Below are 19,218 nucleotides of genomic sequence, written 5' to 3'. Positions count from 1 at the left end.
ATAAAACAACCAGAAAACAAATAATAAAATGGCAGAAGTAAGTCCTTACTTATCAATAATAGCTTTGAATGTAAATAGACTAAACTCTTCAATCAAAAGAGAGAGAGTGGCTGAACGGATGGAAAAAAGAACACTCAATAATCTGTTGCCTACAAGAAACATACTTTACAAATAAAGACACATGTAGGCTATGAATAAAGGAATAGAAAAAGATATCCCATGCAAATAGAAACCAAAAAAGAATAGGAGTAGCTATACTTACATCAAACAAAATAGATTTCAAGATGAAAAACAAAAGAATAGACAAAGAAGGTCACTATATAATGATAAAGGGGTCAATTCAGCAAGAAGATAAAAAAATTTTAAATATATATATATACACACACACCCCCAACAATGAAGCACCCAGATATATGAAGCAAATATTATTAGAGGTAAAGAGAGAGATAGGCCTCAATAAAGTAATAGCTGGAGATTTCAACACTGCCCTTTCAGCTATGGACAGATCTTTCTTTGAAGAAAACCAACAAAGAAACACGGGACTTAATCTGCACTATAGACCAAATAGATCTAACAGATATTTACAGAAAATTTCATCCAACAGCTGCAGAATACACATTATTTTCCTCACCACATGGATCATTCTCAAGTATAGACCATATATTAGGTCACAAAATAAGTTGTAAAACATCTTTAAAAAACTGAAATAACATAAAGCATCATCTCTGACCACAATGGAATAAAACTAGAAATTAATAACAAGAGGAATTTACAAATACATGGAAATTAAACAATGTGCTCCTGAATCACCAGAGATTCAATGAAGAAATTAAGAATGAAACTGAAAATTTTCTTCAAACATGATAATAGAAACATAACATACTAAAACCTATGTAATACAGCAAAAGAAGTACTAAGAGGGAAGTATCTAGCTATAAGTGCCTACATCAAAAAAAAGAGGAAAAGCTTCAAATAATCTAATGATGCATCTTAAAGAACTAGAAAAAGAAGAGCAAACCAAATCCAAAATTAGTAGCAGAAAATAAGAAAGATCAAAGCAGAAATAATAAAATTGAAGTGAAGAAAACAATAAAAAAAAGACTGATGAAACAAAAGGTTGATTTTTGAAAGGTTAAATAGAAAAGCCTTTAGCCAGACAAACTAAGAAAAAACAGAGAAGACACACACACACAAAATACAATCAGAAATGAAAAGGAGACATTTCAAATGATACTGCAAAAATTCAAAGGATCACTAGTGGCTACTATGAACAACTACATGCCAAAAATTGGAATATCTAGAAGAAATAAAAAATGCCTACACAGATACAACCTATCAAGATTGAACTAGGAAGAAATCCAAAACCTGAAAAGACCAATAACAAGTAAAGTTATTGAAGGTATAATAAAAATTCTCCCAATAAAGAAAAGCCTGGGATCCGATGGCTTCACAACTGAATTCTACCAAACATTTAAAGCAGAACTAATACCAATCCTACTCAAAATATTCTGGAAAATAGAGGAGGAGGAAATACTTCCAAACTCATTCTACAAGGCCAATATTACCCTGATATTAAAAGCAAAGACACACACGACACACACAAAAGGAAGGAAGGAAGGAAGGAAGGAAGGAAGGAAGGAAGGAAGGAAGGAAGGAAGGAAGGAAGGAAGGAAGGAAGGAAGGAAGGAAGGAAGGAAGGAAGGAAGGAAGGGAGGCAGGGAGGGAGGGAGGGAGGGAGGGAGGAAGGGGAAAAGAAAGAATACTGGTCAGGCGCGGTGGCTCACGCCTGTAAAGCCAGCACTTTGGGAGGCCAAGGCAGGCGGATCCCGAGTCAGGAGATCTAGACCATCCTGGCTAACACAGTGAAACCCCATCTCTACCAAAAATAAAAAAAAATTAACCAGGCACGATGGCATGTGCCTATAGTCCCAGCTACTCGGGAGGCTGAGGCAGGAGAATCACCTGAACCCAGAAGGTGGAGGTTGCAGTGAGCCGAGATCACACCACTGCATTTCAGCCTGGGCAACAGAGTGAGACTCTCAACAACAAATAAACAAAGAAAACTATAGGCAAATATCTCTAGTGAATGTTGGTGTAAAATACTAGAAAACAAAATTCAACAATACATCAGAAAGATCATTCATAACCAAGTGGGATTTATCCCTCTAGAATGCAAGAATGGTTGAACATATGCAAATCAATCCATGTGATGTGTCATATCAACAGAATGAAGAATAAAAAAGATCTAATCATTTCAATCGACAGTGAAAAAGCATTTGATAAAAATTCAACATCCCTTCATGATAAAAACCCTCAAAAAATTGCGGACTGAAGGAACACAACTCAACCTAATAAAAGCCATATATGACAGACCCACAGCTAGTATCATACTGAAGGGGGAACAATTGAGAAGCTTTCTTCTAAAATCTGGAACAAAGTAAGGATGCCCACTTTCACCACTGTTATTGAACATAGTACTGGACGTCCTAGCTAGAGCAATAAGAAAAGAGAAAGATATAAAGGGCATCCAAATTGGAAAGGAAGAAGCCAAATTATCCTTTTTTCCAGATAATATGATCTTATATTTGGAAAAACCTAAAGACTCCATAAAAACCTATTAGAACGGATATCAGTAAAATTGCAGGATACAAAATCAACATACAAAAATCAGTAGCATTTCTATATGCCAATAGTGAACAACATAAAAAAGAAATTAAGAAATTAATCCCATTTATAATAGCCTCACATAAAATTAAATACCTGGGAATTAACCAAAGAAGTGAAAGATCTCTATAATGAAAACTATAAAATACTAATTAAAGAAATTGAAGAGGACGCCAAAAATGCATTGGAAGAATCAATTCATGGATTGGAAGAATCAATATTGTTAAAATGTCCATATTACCCAAGGCAGTCTACAGATACAATGCAATCCCTCTCAAAATAACAATAGCATTTGTCACAGAAATAGAAAAAATATATATTACAATATATATGGAACCACAAAAGACCCAGAATAGCCAAAGCTATCCAAAGCAAAAAGAACTGAAGGAATGACATCATCTGACTTCAAGTTATACTAAGGAGCTATAGTAACCAAAACAGCATAATACTGGCATAAAAACAGACACACAGTCCAATGCAACAGAACAGAGAAATCAGAAACAAATCGACACAGCTACGGTGAATTCATTTTCGACAAAGGTGCCAAAAACATATACTGGGGAAAAGACAGATTCTTCAATAAAAGGTGCTGGGAAAACTGGAGATCCATATGCAGAACAATGAAACTAGACCCTATATCTTGCCATATATAAAAAGCATATGGTATAAAGACTTAAATCTAAGACCTCAAACTATGAAACTGCCAGAACAAAACATTGGGGAAAATCTCCAGAACATTGGTCTGGGCCAAAATTTCTTGGACAATACCCTGTAAGCACAGGCAACTAAAGCAAAAACAGACAAATGGGATTACAACAAGTTAAACAGCTTCTGCACAGCAAAGGATACAACTAACAAAGTGAAGAGAAAACCCACAGAATGGGAGACAATATTTGCAAACTACCCATCTGACAAAGGATTAGTAACCCAAATATATAAGGAGTTGAAACAATGCCACAGAAAAAAAACATCTAATAATCCAATCAAAAACTGGGCAAAATATTTGAATAGATATTTCTCAAAAGAAGACATACGAATGACAAAAAGGCATATGCAAAGGTGTTCAAAATCATGGATCATCAGATAAATGCAAATCAGAACTGTAATGAGATATCACCCCAGTTAAAATGGCTTATATCCAAAGACAGGCAATAACAAATGTTTGTGAGGATGTGGAGAAAACAGAACCCTTGTACACTTTGGTGAGAATGTAAATTAGCACAAGTACTATGGAGAAAAGTTTTGAGTTCCTCAAAAAACTAAAAATTGAGCAATCATGATCCAGCAATCCCTTGGCTGGATATAAACCTTAAAACTAGGACATTGGTATATCAAAGAGATACCTGCACTCCTATGTTGCAACACTGTTTTCAATAGATAAGATTTGGAAGCAACCTAAGTGTCCATTAACACAGGGGTCCCCAACCCCTGGGTATGGACTGGTACCAGTCTACTTCCTGTTAAGAACCGGCTGCACAGCAGGAGGTGATCAGCAGGTGAACAAGTATTAAGGCCAGAGCTCTGCCTCCTGTCAGATCAGGGGCGTCATTAGATTCTCACAGGAGCTCAAACCCTGTTGTGAACTGCACATGTGAGGAATCTAGGCTGCACACTCCTTATGAGAATCTAACTAATGCCTGATGACTGAGGTAGAATAGTTTCATCCACAAACTATACCCCATCACCATCCCATCCGTGGAAAAACCGTCCTCCCCAAAACCACTCCCTGATGCCAAAAGTGTTGGGGACTGCTGTATTAACAGATGAATTGATAAAGAAAATGTGGTATATATTTTTTATGGCATTCACCCATAAAAAAGAATGAGATCCTGTCATTTGCGACAACATGGACAGAACTGGAGATCACTATGTTAAGAGAAATAAGACAGGCGCAGAAAGACAAACATTGCATGTTCTCACTTATTTGTGGAATCTAAAATTCAAAACAATTGAATTCATGAACACAGAGAGTAAAATGATGGTTACCAGAGGCTGGGAAGGGTAATGGGGTGCTGGGGAGAAGGTAGGGATGCTTAATGGGTACAAAAACAATAGTTAGAGGGCTGGAGGGCAGGGGGTATAGTTAAGGAGTACAAAAAATAGGAAGAATGAAGAAGACCTACTATTCGATAGAACAATAAGGTGACTATAGTCAATATAACTTAACTGTACATTTTAAAATAACTTGAAATAAAGAGTGTAATTAGATTGTTTATAACACAAAGGATAAATGCTTGAGCAGATGGTTACCCCATTCTCCATGAAGTGATTATTTCACATTGCATGCCTGTATCAAGACATGTCATGTACCCCATAAATATGTAGACCTACCATATACCCACAAAATTAAAATTTGAATTTTTTTTTAATTAAAAACTTTAAAAAATGGCCAGACATGGTAGCTCACACCTGTAACCCCAGCACTTTGAGAGGCTGAGGCAAATGGATCACGAGGTTAGGAATTCAAGACAAGCCTGGCCAATACAGTGAAACTCCATCTCTACCAAAAATACAAAAACAAATTAGCCGGGTGTGGTGGTGGGCGTCTGTAGTCCCAGCTACTCGGGAGGCTGAGGCAGGAGAATCGCTTGAACCCAGGACGCAGAGGTTGCAGTGAGCCAAGATCACATCACTGCACTCCAGCCTGGGCAACACAGCGAGACTCTGTCTAAAAAAAATAGAAAAAAAATCAGATAGTTGCACAACACTGTACATAGTTAAGTGTCTGTTGTGGGTTTCACTTTGTTAAAAAGTCATTCTCTAGAATTGGAGTTATGGTTAGAAGCATTATATAAATGCCAACAAATATATTAAGTAAATTACAGAATGAACTAATTACATATGGGTATGAAAATACGTTGAAAAATATATCTAAAATAATTGTCATAAAATTAAAATAAAACATACCCAATTTTATATTAAATACATGACAGTTTACAGAGACATACAAATTGTAATGTGAATGAAAACATCTCATACTCTGAGTGCATATTAGAGTCACTTGGGAAACATTTAAAAAGAACAATTACCCAAGAATCACCCTAGAACCACAACCCAGATAATGATTTAATTGTTTTAGAAAGTGGCCCAGACATCCATATTTTTAAAAGCTTTCCAGCTGGTTCTAATATGCAGCTAGTGTTAAAAAAAAAAAAAAATTATCTAACCAAAGTCAGGCTCCACTCCCTCAAATACCTCACATTTTGACAGTCAATGATGTATTTCTGTGGGTGCTATGTAGGCAAACTCCATTTAGAGACGGTAGATTAAAAATTTAAAACACAAGTTCCAATCTAGAGATAATGAAGGATTTCTATTAAATTCTACTTTAAAAGGAAATTATATTTAAAAGTCAAATATCATTTACCGTAGGAGAAAGAAGTGGCAGAATAGAGAGGAAGATGGAGGAAAGCAGGGTTTAGTAAACAAGAATGTGATGATTATGGCTAGCATTTATAATGCTCTTTTTTATGTGCTTCAATTCCTAAGGCCTATATTACATATAATCTCATTCGATCTTTACAACAACTCAGTGAATTATCATCATCTGCATTTTACATATGGGAAAAATAAGACAGTGAGAGGTTAATGAAACAAGGTCATACATTTGAACAGTAACAGAGTTGGGATTTCAGCCCAGAATTGGTTCCAAACCCATACTCTCCTAAATACTATTCCATACTATCATCTTGTGCAATAAAAATCTTACCTGATGTAAGTTAAACACATTTAACTTTTAATTATTATTTCTAAAGTCAAAACAATAAACTACTACTTATTTAAAAACTATCAGCAATGATTATTTTTGAATAGTGAGATAGTAGTTTTTTTCTTTTATCTGTATTTGATAAATTACAATAAGAAACATGCCTTCATCTTGAAATAAGAAAAAGGAATATTTTTGAAGCAAGTATATTACAGAATTTTTACAGTTCGCAGTTTCTAATATATATTACTTTAGAAAACATATCAAAACTGAATAAAAACTTTTCTGTAGTAATATATATTCTCCACAACAGGCGCTGCTTTCTTAATTATCTTTTCCTTAGTAAAAATACACTAAAATTTGCTTAAAAGAAACTTACCTGTACACTGTCCTCCATTGGTTGGATCTCCATAATAACCTGGCATACAATCTTGACACTGCTTTCCTGTGGTGAGATTTTTACACTGTTCGCACACATTATTATTGATGCAAGTGCTATGTCCATTACACTGGCAAGCTAAAGGAAACAGTAAAAAGTATTACAAATATCTAACATAATATCAAGTATAATAGTTATCAAAACAAAGAACGTATCTTAAATAGCTGGATTGTAAAAATGTCCAAAAGGCATCTTCCAAGTTTTGCTTAAAAATTAATAACACATATAGCTCAGAGTTTTATGCAAGATAATGTGTACCATAAATCATGTGTTGATATTTTACCTTAACCTCTTTACAATGCTGTGGTTAAAGATGACCTGGAACATAAAAGTTATAGCTAAAGAGGGAATAATCTTTAGCATAATCCTTAAAAATTCGTAATAATGGTATGTCTGCTAAGTTATATAAACACAAGGCTAAATACTATAACTTTGATAAAGAATGCTAAAATTCATCTTTTATATTAACATATAATAAAGAATCAATCAATATAGAAAATTGTGTGCCAACAGATTCTTACTAGAATAAAGTAAACTTATAGTAAAATTATTAAAAACAGTACTTTTGAGCCAGGCACAGTGGCTCACACCTGTAATCCCAGCACTTTGGGAGGCCGAGGTGGACAGATCACTTGAGGTCAGGAGTTCAAGACCAGCATGGCCAACTTGGTGAAACTCCATCTCTACTAAAAATACAAAAAGCTGGCCAGGCATGGTGGTGCATGCCTGTAATCTTAGCTACTCGGAAGGCTGAGGCAGGAGAATCGTATGAACCTGGGAGATGGAAGTTGCAGTGAGCCAAGATTGTGCCACTACACTCCAGCCTGGGCAACAGAGCAAGACTCCTTCTTAAAAAAAAAAAGGTACTTTTGAATTAATTTGCATAAATGTGTATCTTCTTTAGGTAAGAAAAACTTCAAGGCTTAACTAAAAGTCTATTTAAGTTTGAACTACACAGAATGAAATATAAAGTATGAGATTGTTTCTATATCTGTATAACTGAGACTTCTATGTTTTGATTTTAATATTACAGCAGACTACAAAAATTTCAGAATAAAGTTCATATATGAAAGCTCCTGCTTTTTGTGCCTATTTGGGACATAAGATTAACTTAGTCTGGTAACTGCTTGGCCAAAAATCATCTTGTCAACCTCATGATTATTTTCACTTATTACAACTATGATAGCAACTAGCATTTAATAGAGCTCTCTCTCACTCCATGAGGAAAGCCAATATTCTGCTGATGCCAATTGTTTGTAGTTGGTATCTGTTCTGATTGGTAAGTGCACATAAGTATCAATTTTTAAACATTGTAAACACCATGCCTTGGCCAGAAAGAGGACCAAATGGTACACATGAATTTTATTATTTAATCTTCAAAACAATGCTATGTGAAAGTTGCTGTGTTTAGGACTGATTCTAAGATGGGAAAATCTAGGTTAAGCAACTACACAAAGTGACACAGCTAATCAATCACAGAAACAAATACATACATGGAACTCTGAATTTAAAAAAAAAAAAAAGGATATTAATTAGCATGCAAAATGGCCTCTTATATTCAGAAAATCTGAAAGTGAGAGGAATTCCCAGGAGGCTAGCATAGGATCATCAAAATAAATTAGCATGTGAAGAAACAGACATACAAAAGAGTAAAACCAAATACTTCACACAAATTCTTAGAGGTACAACTCTATTGCAATGCATTATAGAAATAATATGCAGTTATGAAAAAAATGCTCATCATCATCTTTATGAAACTGAGAAAAATTATAATATGTTTTTAAACTTCGTATTACATTATGAAACAATTACGAGAAAATTTAATAACAAGGAATAATGTTCACGACAAATCAAGAGAAGCAATTAATACATAGCATTATATTTACAAAGATCACAATGTTAAACTCAAGGAAGCAGAGCAAACAGCAAAATAGGTTTCTCCAACAATCATACCCATGAAGAAACATCAATTTGAATAACCACCTACACATACAATTGCTTTCACAAGGGCTAAAAAAACAACCCAGAATGCACAAGTAAGGCTGTGAAGCCTCTCTGGACTACAGACTAGTAAAACTATGGTTGATAGTTAAGAGAATCAGTTTTCTGTGACCACAGCACCCCATCCCCAAGCCCTTAGAGTACTATATGCAGAAAGGCCTCCAGGACTCAGGGATTCCACACTCAAAAGAAGAAGCTGGAGGTAGGCATTATGCTTCTCTACCATCCTGAACCCCTCCATGGGAGATTTGCTTCTGCATCATCCCATAAAGAGCACCACAAGTACAATGGGGTTGAACCACCTGAGGCCACCTATGGAAAAAAAAGAGAGTAGGGCTAGTAACAGGCAGCACAGAGAACTTGGTATGGCTTACCATCCCTAGCGGAGAGGATGCCACACCACAGAGGATGTTTGTGAGTGCCACAATGTCAGATGGATGGTCTACAATCCTTCATATGTGAGGGTCTGACCCTGATCTCTTACATGGCCTGGGCACCCAATGTGGATCTCCCACGATCACAATGAGTTTGGACCCTGCATTAGACAATCATGTCAAAGCTGGGCTCAGGGCACCTTCTAGCACTAAAATGAAATACAAGGGTCTGCTCAGAATATATCAACAAGGCCACCGAAATAGAACAGTCACAAACAAATTCAGACTGCAATGACTGGAAAAAAAATACCTAATTCATCAAAACACATACAGAGACACATGTAAAGAAGAAGAAAGATTAGCTTGGAAAAGATGGCCTCATGAAATGCCCAAAACAAGGTGGCAATTACTAATCCTAAACATATGCACATAAATCATAGGCAATCAAAGAATTAAAATATAGCTGCTTTAAGAAAAATCAGCAATGTCAATACAACACAGTGGAACAAATGAAGAATTTGTTAAAGAAATTCAACAAATTGAAATAATTTTAAAAATCAAACAGTAATCCAGGAGCTAAAAAGAATAATAAACGAAATGAAAAATGAAGACTTGGCGCAGTGGCTCACGCCTGTAATCCCAGCACTCTGGGAGGCCGAGGCAGGCGGATCACAAGGTCAGGAGATCGAGACCATACTGGCTAACATGGTGAAACCCTGTCTCTACTAAAAATATAAAAAATTAAACAGGCATGGTGGGGGGCACCTGTAGTCCCAGCTAATTGGGAGGTTGAGGCAGGAGAATGGCGTGAACCCAGGAGGCGGAGGTTGCAGCGAGCCAAGATTGCGCCACTGCACTCTAGCCTGGGTGACAGAGCAAGACTCCATCTCAAAAAAAAAAAAGAAAGAAAGAAAGGAAGAAAAAATGCAGTAAAGTGCATCAATAGCAGAATGACAAAGCAGAAGAATCATTGATTTCAAAAACGAGCTATCAGAAAATATACATTCAGAGAAGAAAAAAGACAAGCAATGAGAAAAACACAGAGGTTCTATGAAACAGTGTCAAAAGAGCAAATCTGTGTATCACTAGTGTTCAAGAGAATAAAAAATGAAAATGGGGAAGAAAGCTTATTTAGAGAAATAATAACAGAAAATGTCCCAACCTGAAGAAAGATATAAATATTCAAGTACAGAAAGGTGAAAGGTAACAAAACAGATTCAATCCAAATAAGATAACCCTAAGACATATATAACCACTCTCTCAAAAGTCAAAGATGGAGAACACTGAAAGCAGCATGAGAAAAAAAAAGCACATAACACATAAAAGAATTCCAATATGCCTGACAGGAGAGTTACCAGGAGAAACCCCACAGGCCAAGAGAGAGTGGGATGACATATTCAAAGACAACAAAACTGCCTGCCAAGAATACTGTATAGAGCAAATTTATTCATTAGAAATAAAGACATTCCCAGATAAACAAAAGCTGAAGAAAACCTTTGCAACTAGAACTACATTACAAAAAACACTGAAAGGAGTTGTTCAAACTAGAAGAAAAAAATAATAATCTTAATGTGTAACAGAAAAAGTTCAAAACTATAAAACTGACAGGTAAAAATAAATACCTAAACAAATTCAGAATACTCTAACATGGTAATCATGGGTCAAGAAATACTTATATCCCTATTAGGAAGGTTAAAAAACAAAGCAAATAAAAATAATAACAACTAAAATGATTTGGTTAAGGGATAAGCAAAATAAGATATAAATTATGACCTCAAAAATGCAAAATGTAGAAGAGTAATGAAGTTAAAGAATAGAGTGGGTTTTTCCTTTTCTTCAGACCAAAATTAACTTATCAATTCAAAATAGCCTTTTAAAATCATAAGTTTTTTTTTGTTAGGCTCAAGGTAAGCAAAAACCAAAAGGCTATAATATATACACTAAAAATAAAAAGCAAGAAATCAAATCATATTGATAGAGAAAAATCACTCAACACAAAGGGTGGCAGTAAGAGAAGAAGAAAGAAAGAAATGTTCTACAAAACAACTAGAAAACAAGTAACAATATGGTAGTACAAAATCCTTACCTACCAATAACTACCTTGAATGTAAAGGGCTTAAATTCTCCAAATAAAAGACAAACAGTGGGTCAATGAATAAAGAAACAAGACCCAACTACATACTGCCAACCAAAAATTCAATTCACTTTTAAGAATATGCATAGACTTAAAATAATGAGATGCAAAAACATATTGCATGCAAATGGAAAACAAAAGTAGGTAGGATTAGCTATACTTCTATTAGACAAAATAGACTTCAAGTCAAAAACTATAAAAAGAGATAAATGAGGTCAATATTTACTGATAAAGGGATCAATACAAAAGGATAGAACAATTAAGAATTTATATGTAACCCACATTGGAGTAACTTAATAGAGAAAGCAAACATTAATAGATCAAAAGGGAGGTATAGAAAGTAAAACAATAGTAGTAGGGGAATGTTAACACCCAACTTTCAGCAATGGACAGATCATCGGCACAGAAAATAAATGAGGAAACACTGGACATAAACTGAATTTAAGACAAAAATGACTTCACATATGCAAAATACTCCATCCAAAAGCTGCAGAATTCACATTCTTCTCAAATGCATATGGAACATTCTTCAGGATAGCTAATATGTCAGGGAAAAAAGTCTTAATGAATTAAATATATCAAAATCATATGATGTATCTTTTCTGACCATAATGAAATGCAACTAGAAGAAAAGAGAAGGAACTTCAAACACTGTACAAATAGATAGAAATTAAAGAACATGCTCCTAAACAGCCATGAGTAAATTACAAAATTGACAGTGAAAAAAACAAATGCTGGCATGTATGTGGAGAAAGGGGAACTCTAGACATTTTTTAAGGGAATGTAAATTGCTATATCAAAAACAGTTGGAGGTTTCTCAAAACAATAAAAATATAATACTATATGATCCAGCAATCCCACTATCAGGTGTACATCCAAAGGAAATAAAATCAGTACGCTGAAGAGACATCAGCACTCCAATGTATTAATATATTGCAGCACTACACACAATAGCCAAAATATAGAATCAACCTAAATACCAAACATGGATGAATGGATAAAGTGTGAATAAATAAATAAATAAACACACACACACACACATAATGAAATATGTTTCAGCCATGAAAAAGGCCATAAAAAAATAAAATCCCATCATTTGGGACAACATGGATGAGTTTAGATGACATTTTCTTAAGCGAAATAAGCCAGGCACAGAAAGACAAATACCACATGATCTCAGTCATATGTGGTATCTTTTAAAAAAAGATCTCATAGACATTAAGAGTATAATGATGATTACAAGAAACTGGAGAGAATGGGGGGGGGAGATATGGAGAGGTTGTTTAATGCATACAATGTTACAGATAGGAGGAATACCTACTATGCAATAGAATACAAGAACAGTAGCAAGGTGATTATAGCTAACAATAATGCATTTCAAATAGCTAGAAGAGAGGATTCTGAATGTTCTCACAACAAAGACATTATAAATGTTTAAGGTAATAGATATGTTAATTACCATGATTCGACCATTATACAACATATACCTGTATTAAAACATCACATTGAACCCCATAAAACATTTGCATATTTTGTTTCAATTTAACATAATGATGACAATTTTGTGATGAAATGTATAAATATGCTTATGGAAAAGCTGATGGGTATCTTACTACAGTAAGATTTTTCTGTATTACCAATTGTCTATAATAAATTAATATTATACAATAATGCTATTAAAAACTTTAATTTTATAACATTATCCTTAAAAGCTTAAGGTATTGTTTCACAGAAAATTTACTCTGTGACACCACTAATTAATTCACTCAGGTAAAAACCAAATGTATTGAGTGCCCACTACATGTAAAGACTTAACAGAAGATTTAAAGTAAGAAATGGGTTGCTGTAACAACTTCATGAAATTTCTGGGCATTTGGAAGAATCATTTAAAAAAAAAAGTTTTCACATCTGAATGAGACAGCTAAATTTAGCACTCATATCTAACATCTCCCTCACAGATTAACAGTAAAATAGAAAGTAAAGGTACCAGCAATGATAGGCATTAGGGTGACCTACATGAACAAACCTAGAAGGTATTAATCTACAATACCTCTTGATGATAAAAGAGGTTCCCTGGCAAAATGCCACTCAACCCTCCTTTCTGAATAAGAAAAATTCTGAAAACAAAGGTTACTCATAGGGCAGTCAAGAAGCATATCACTGGTATTCTTTCATCCATCTGGCGGAAAGTGTAAACCAAGGAAGCCTGACATGGTCTATATATGATGCAGAAAGCCAGTATACTTTAGACCTAACTGCAGAAAAAATACCTGGTGAAAAAAGTCTGGTAATTGTCACACCTTATAACTAGTATGGTAGCAATGGCAAAGGAGAAAGTATATTATAGGAAAGGGACCCAGGCATAATGGCTGTATCAAATACGAACAAGAAAATGATATATTAGTAAGCCTATGATTATGTTATATTCCCCACTACCAAAAGAGTGTTAGATCGACAGGAAATTTAAGCTTGTACATAAGAGTCTGTTGAGGTTACATTGTTGCTTGAAAGGTTCTAATATCATCTAATATCTCAGTAGCTACGGAATACGAATAAAACTAAAGAGAAGTCATCCATTCTATTTTCTCTAAATTTTAAAACCACTCCAGATGGCTCCTCATTTATGGACGCACAAACAGGAAAAAGTCAAAATAAAATATAATGACAACTCAGCATTTGATATGCAAATAAGTACATAGTTTTGAAAAATAGTTGCTCTGCAACAGATGCGCAACATTTAAAAATATCTTTGTGACAATCTTAATAAATTTTAAAAATATACACAGAAATTTAAGACAAAAATTTACCCAAAGCATTTTTTCAATACATATACCACTTTAAAAGAAATGGGAATTATCAGATGCTAGAAATGCAGAAGAGATTCAAAGTAAGAATAGTAAAGCTAAGTTTGAGCTAGTGACCAACTTTTACTATACATGGAATAGACTAATAAGAACTAGGAGGCATGGGTTCCAAAATCCAGCAGACCAAGAAGATATAATTCTTGGCATCCTAAAGGAAGCAAGTTAAACTGAACCATGTTCATAAAGTGATCCTATCAACTGGAGATACTATTTATGAAAAAGGTATTAAAATACTTTACAAGCTCTGCAAAAAGCAGAAAATAATTTTAAGTCGCCTGGGATATGCGTATGAAAGAAAAACATCACTTGTGAGAACTTAAAGGCTATGTCAGGCTTATATGGTAATTTTAAATTCACATCATACATTTGGTGAACAACCCACCAAGTAAAACATTAATATAAACCTGCGCTGCAAACAAAAAAAAACCCCACAGATATTGTAAAAGCAGATGTAAATGGCCCTTGTAGATACATCCACAACCCAGGTCATACAAATATACTACAAGAAAGGAATTGATAAAACTTTTTTTACATAAAGGACTAGACAGCGTTTTATGCTTTGCAGGCCACCCTCTGTTACAACTATTCCTTTCTGCAACTGTAGTGCAAAAGCAAACAAACATAATACACAAATAACTAGGTAAAGTCGTACTTTGATAAAAGTTTCTTTACATAAATCTGCAGCAGACCAGATTTGGCCTACCAACCTTGGTTTTTCAAACCCTGACAAGGAAGAGAAAAAAAAATTCTAAATTAAATCTCAAAAAAAAAAAATTCAAAAACACCATAAAAACCAGGAGATTAAAAAAAAGAGAGAGAGAGAGCTGATTAAAACAAATAATACACATAAAAGATAAAAATAGGTTGGGCACAGTGGCTCATGCCTGTAATCCTAGCACTTTGGGAGGCCGAGTCCGGCAGATCACGAGGTCAGGAGATTGAGACCATCCTGGCTAACACGGTGAAACACTGTCTCCACTAAAAATACAAAAAATTTAGCCGGGCGTGGTGGCAGGCGCCTGTAGTCCCAGCTACTAGGGAGGTTGAGGCAGGAGAATGGCATGAACCTGGGAGGCGGAGCTTGCAGTGAGCCGAGATCGCACCACTGCACTCCAGTCTGGGCGACAGAGCAAGACTCTGTCTCAAAAAAAAAAAAAAGATAAAAATATTCAAAAATAATTAAAGATATAAAAAATAAGGGGCCAGGCACAGTGGCTCACGCCTGTAATCCCAGCACTCTGGGAGGCCGAGGTGGGTGGATCACCTGAGGTCAGGAGTTGAAAATCAGCCTGGCCAACACAGCAAAACCCTGTCTCTACTAAAAATACAAAATTAGTCAGGTGTGGTGGCATGCGCCTATAATCCCAGCTACTCAGGAGGCTGAGGCAGGAGAATTGCTTGAACCCAGGAGGCAGAGGTTGCAGTGAGCTGAGATCGTGCCATTGCACTCCAGTCAGGGCAACAAGAGTGAAACTCTGTCTCAATAAATAAATAAATAAATAAATAAATAAAGACAGAGGGAGGGAGGGAGGGAGGGAGGGAGGGAGGGAAAGAAGGAAGGAAGGAAGGAAGGAAGGAAGGAAGGAAGGAAGGAAGGAAGGAAGGAAGGAAGGAAGGAAGGAAGGAAGGAAGGAAGGAAGGAAGGAAGGAAAGAAGGAAGGAAATAAATCATGCCGGAAGGATGGAAGGAAGGAAGGAAGGAAGGAAGGAAGGAAGGAAGGAAGGAAGGAAGGAAGGAAGGAAGGAAGGAAGGAGGGAGGGGGAGGGAAGGAGGGAAGGAGGGGGAAGGAGGGAAGGAGGGAAGGAGGGAAGGAGGGAAGGAGGGAAGGAGGGAAGGAGGGAAGGAAGGAGGGAGGGAGGGAGGGAGGGAAAGGAAGGAAGGAAGGAAGGAAGGAAGGAAGGAAGGAAGGAAATAAATCATGCCTGAAGAAGAAAGGTATGATGACAATGTCTCATCAAATAGAGAATATCAACAAAGAAATAAGAATTGTGAAGAAATGTACAATAACAAAAAATACACTATAAGAATTCAACAGAAGATCTGAACTGGTAGAAAAATAATCAGCAAGATTAAAGATAGACTGACAGATTATGTAATCTAAAATACAGACAGAACTAGGAATGAAGAAAAGTAAGCAGACCTTGGAAAAACATATGGGACATCATTAATTTTACTATCATATGAATAATAGAAACATTGGAAAGAGAGAAGGGAGAAAGAGAAAAGAAACTAAAAAGTATTTGAAAACACAGTTTCTGAAAACTCAAATTTGATGAAAAACATTAACTTACACATGCAAGAAACCTAAAAAACTCTAAATAGGACAAACACAGTAGATTGTATAATCTACAAAAAGACCCATTATAATTAAAATGACGAAAGCAACAACAAGGACAAAATCTTGAAAGAAGAAAGAGATAAAATCATTTCTCACTTACAAAAAAGCCCAGTAATATTAACAACTGATTTTAAATCAGAAATAATAGAGACCAGTAAGCAGTACAATAATATATACTCAAAAGGACAATGCCAACCAAGAATCCTCAATCAAGCAAAGCTACATTTAAAAAATTAGAGAAATAATGACATTCCTAAATATTAAAACATTAGGAGAATTAGATGCTGGAAGGCTAGTCATACAAGAAATACTAAAGGAGGTTGTTCACAGGAAAGCAAGTGACCCAGATGGTAATTCAACTCCATGCAAAAAGAAAAACAGTAGTGGTAACTATTGTGTAATAATAAAACCAGGAAATGCATATTTATTTTCCTTTTTTCTATTACCTGATATTTTAAAGAATTATTTTTTAATATATGTATATAATGGTATTATTTGTCCTATAACCATAAAAATGCAACATCTTTACCAATAAAAGCACAAAATAGGTGAGTCAAGAAAACCTGTGTTGGGCTAAAGATACGATATGATGGTTTGGAGCCACAGGAACAAATAAAGAAAATCAGAAATGGTAAAAAGATTAATATAATATGAGCTATAAATATATGCTTGCCCTCCTTTCATCATTCAAATTCTTTAAAAGATATAAAATTATATAAAGTAATAATTTTAATAAAGTACTGTTGGGTCCACAACATATATGGATGTAGTAGTAAAAATAAGACAAAAATGAAGAAAAAGAATAGACCTATATGAATAGCATTATTATATCTTACTGGTATTAATATAAATCTGAAAAATATTTTAACAAGTTAAAATGTATATGTTAAAGGTTTCTAGGTCTTTCATCTCCTTGGTTAAATTTATTCCTAAGTATTTTAATTATTTGTAGCTACTATAAATGGTATTACCTTCTTGATTTCCTTTTCTCCTAGTCATTGTTCATGTGTAAAAATGCTACTGATTTTTGTGTGTTCATTGGGCATTCTGTAACTTTACCGAATTCATCTGTCAGTACTAACAGTTTCTTGATAGAATCTTTATGCTTTTCTACATATAAGATCATGTAACCTGCAGACAGGTACAATTTGACTCCCTTCTTTCCAATTTAGATCCATTTAATTTCTTGCTTTTGCCTAATTGCTCAGTCTGAAAACTTTCATGACTATGTTAAACAAGAGTGGTGCAAGTGGGCATCCCTGTGTTGTTCCAGTTCTTTAAAAAAAAAGCTTTTGGCTTTCCCTCTTCGGTATTATGATAGCTATGTTCAGACAAGCAAAAACAGGGAATTCATCACCACTAGCCAAGTCCCGAAACAGACACTTCAGGAAGTGAAAGGACAATATTTGCCATTATAAAAACAAATGAAAGTATAAAACTCCCTGATGAAGCAATGACACAAATAAGAAAGAGAAAGGACTCAAATGCTACCACTACAGAAAACTAAAAAGCCACAATGATAAACAAGAGAGAAAGGAACAAAGGATATATAAAACAACGATAAATCATTAACAAAATGCCATAAATAAGCCCTCACATATCAATAGTAATTTTTTATGTAAATGAATTAAACTTTCCACTTAAAAGACACAGACTTGCTAACCCTCAAGTTTAGAGATCCCAGAAGAAGGAGCAGGCACCCATCTGTGCTGTTCTCCAGTCTCCTTGAGTGATATCTCCAGATGCAGGAGCGAAGCAGATGAATAGGGGCTGAAGTGAACCCCCAGCAAACCACAGCAGTCCTACATAAGAGGGACCTGATCATTGAAAGAAAAACAAACAGAAAGCAACAACAACAAAAAAGTCCCCACAAAAAACCCTATCCAAGGGTAAACAGCCTCAAAGAAACAGACAAACTGAAACTCAAACTCAAAACTAGACAAACTCAAGAAGATGAGAAAGAATCAACAACAACAACAACAAAAATGCCAAAAACGCAAAGGCCAAAGTGCCTATTCTCCTCCGAATGATCACAACATCTCTCCAGCAAGGGCACAGAACTGGACAGACAATGAGATGGACGAATTCACAGAAGTGGGCTTCAGAAGGCAGGTAATAAAAAACTACACTGAGCTAAGGGAAGCTAAGAACCTTGATAAAACATTACAGGAGCTGCTAACTACGATAACCAGTTTAGAGAGAAACATAAATGATCTGATGGAGCTGAAAAAAACAGCACAAGAACTTCACGAAGCAAACACAAGTATCAATAGCCAAAGTCACAATGCGAAAGAAAAAATGTAAGAGTTTGAAAATCACCTTGCTGAAATAAGGCATGCAGACAAGACTACAGAAAAAAAGAATGAAAAGAAACAAAGCTTCCAAGAAACATGGGACCTTGTAAAGAGAACAAACCTGCAATTGATTGGTGTACCTGAAGTAGACAGGGAGAATGCAAACAAGCTGGAAAACACACTTCAGAATATTATCCAGGAGAATTTCCCCAACCTAGCAAGACAGGCCAATATTCAAATTCAGGAAATACAGAGAACACCACTAAGATACTCCATGAGAAGATCAAGCAAAGACACATAATCATCAGATTCTCTAAGGGTGAAATGAAGGCAAAAATGTTAATGGCAGCCAGACAAAAAGACCAGGTCACCTACAAAGGGAAGCCCAACAGACTAACAGTGG

At 35.2% G+C, this 19,218-nt stretch overlaps 1 protein-coding gene across 4 annotated transcripts in view; it reads right to left on the bottom strand.

Moving 5' to 3' along the window:
• ATRNL1 (attractin like 1) overlaps positions 1 to 19,218 on the bottom strand; it is an 827,091-nt gene that overhangs the window by 596,028 nt on the left and 211,845 nt on the right. For all 4 annotated transcript variants that reach the window (XM_050804667.1, XM_050804668.1, XM_050804669.1 and 1 more), the window contains one exon: positions 6,750 to 6,887. In XM_050804667.1, coding sequence (XP_050660624.1) covers positions 6,750 to 6,887 — 138 coding nt within the window. The remainder of the gene's footprint in view (positions 1 to 6,749; positions 6,888 to 19,218) is intronic.

This window comes from Macaca thibetana, chromosome 9, assembly GCF_024542745.1.
Source record: "Macaca thibetana thibetana isolate TM-01 chromosome 9, ASM2454274v1, whole genome shotgun sequence".
In the NCBI taxonomy this organism is placed as follows: domain Eukaryota; kingdom Metazoa; phylum Chordata; class Mammalia; order Primates; family Cercopithecidae; genus Macaca; species Macaca thibetana.
The sequence above is the reverse complement of the archived record's forward strand: the minus strand, read 5'-3'. Positions and strand labels throughout refer to the sequence as shown.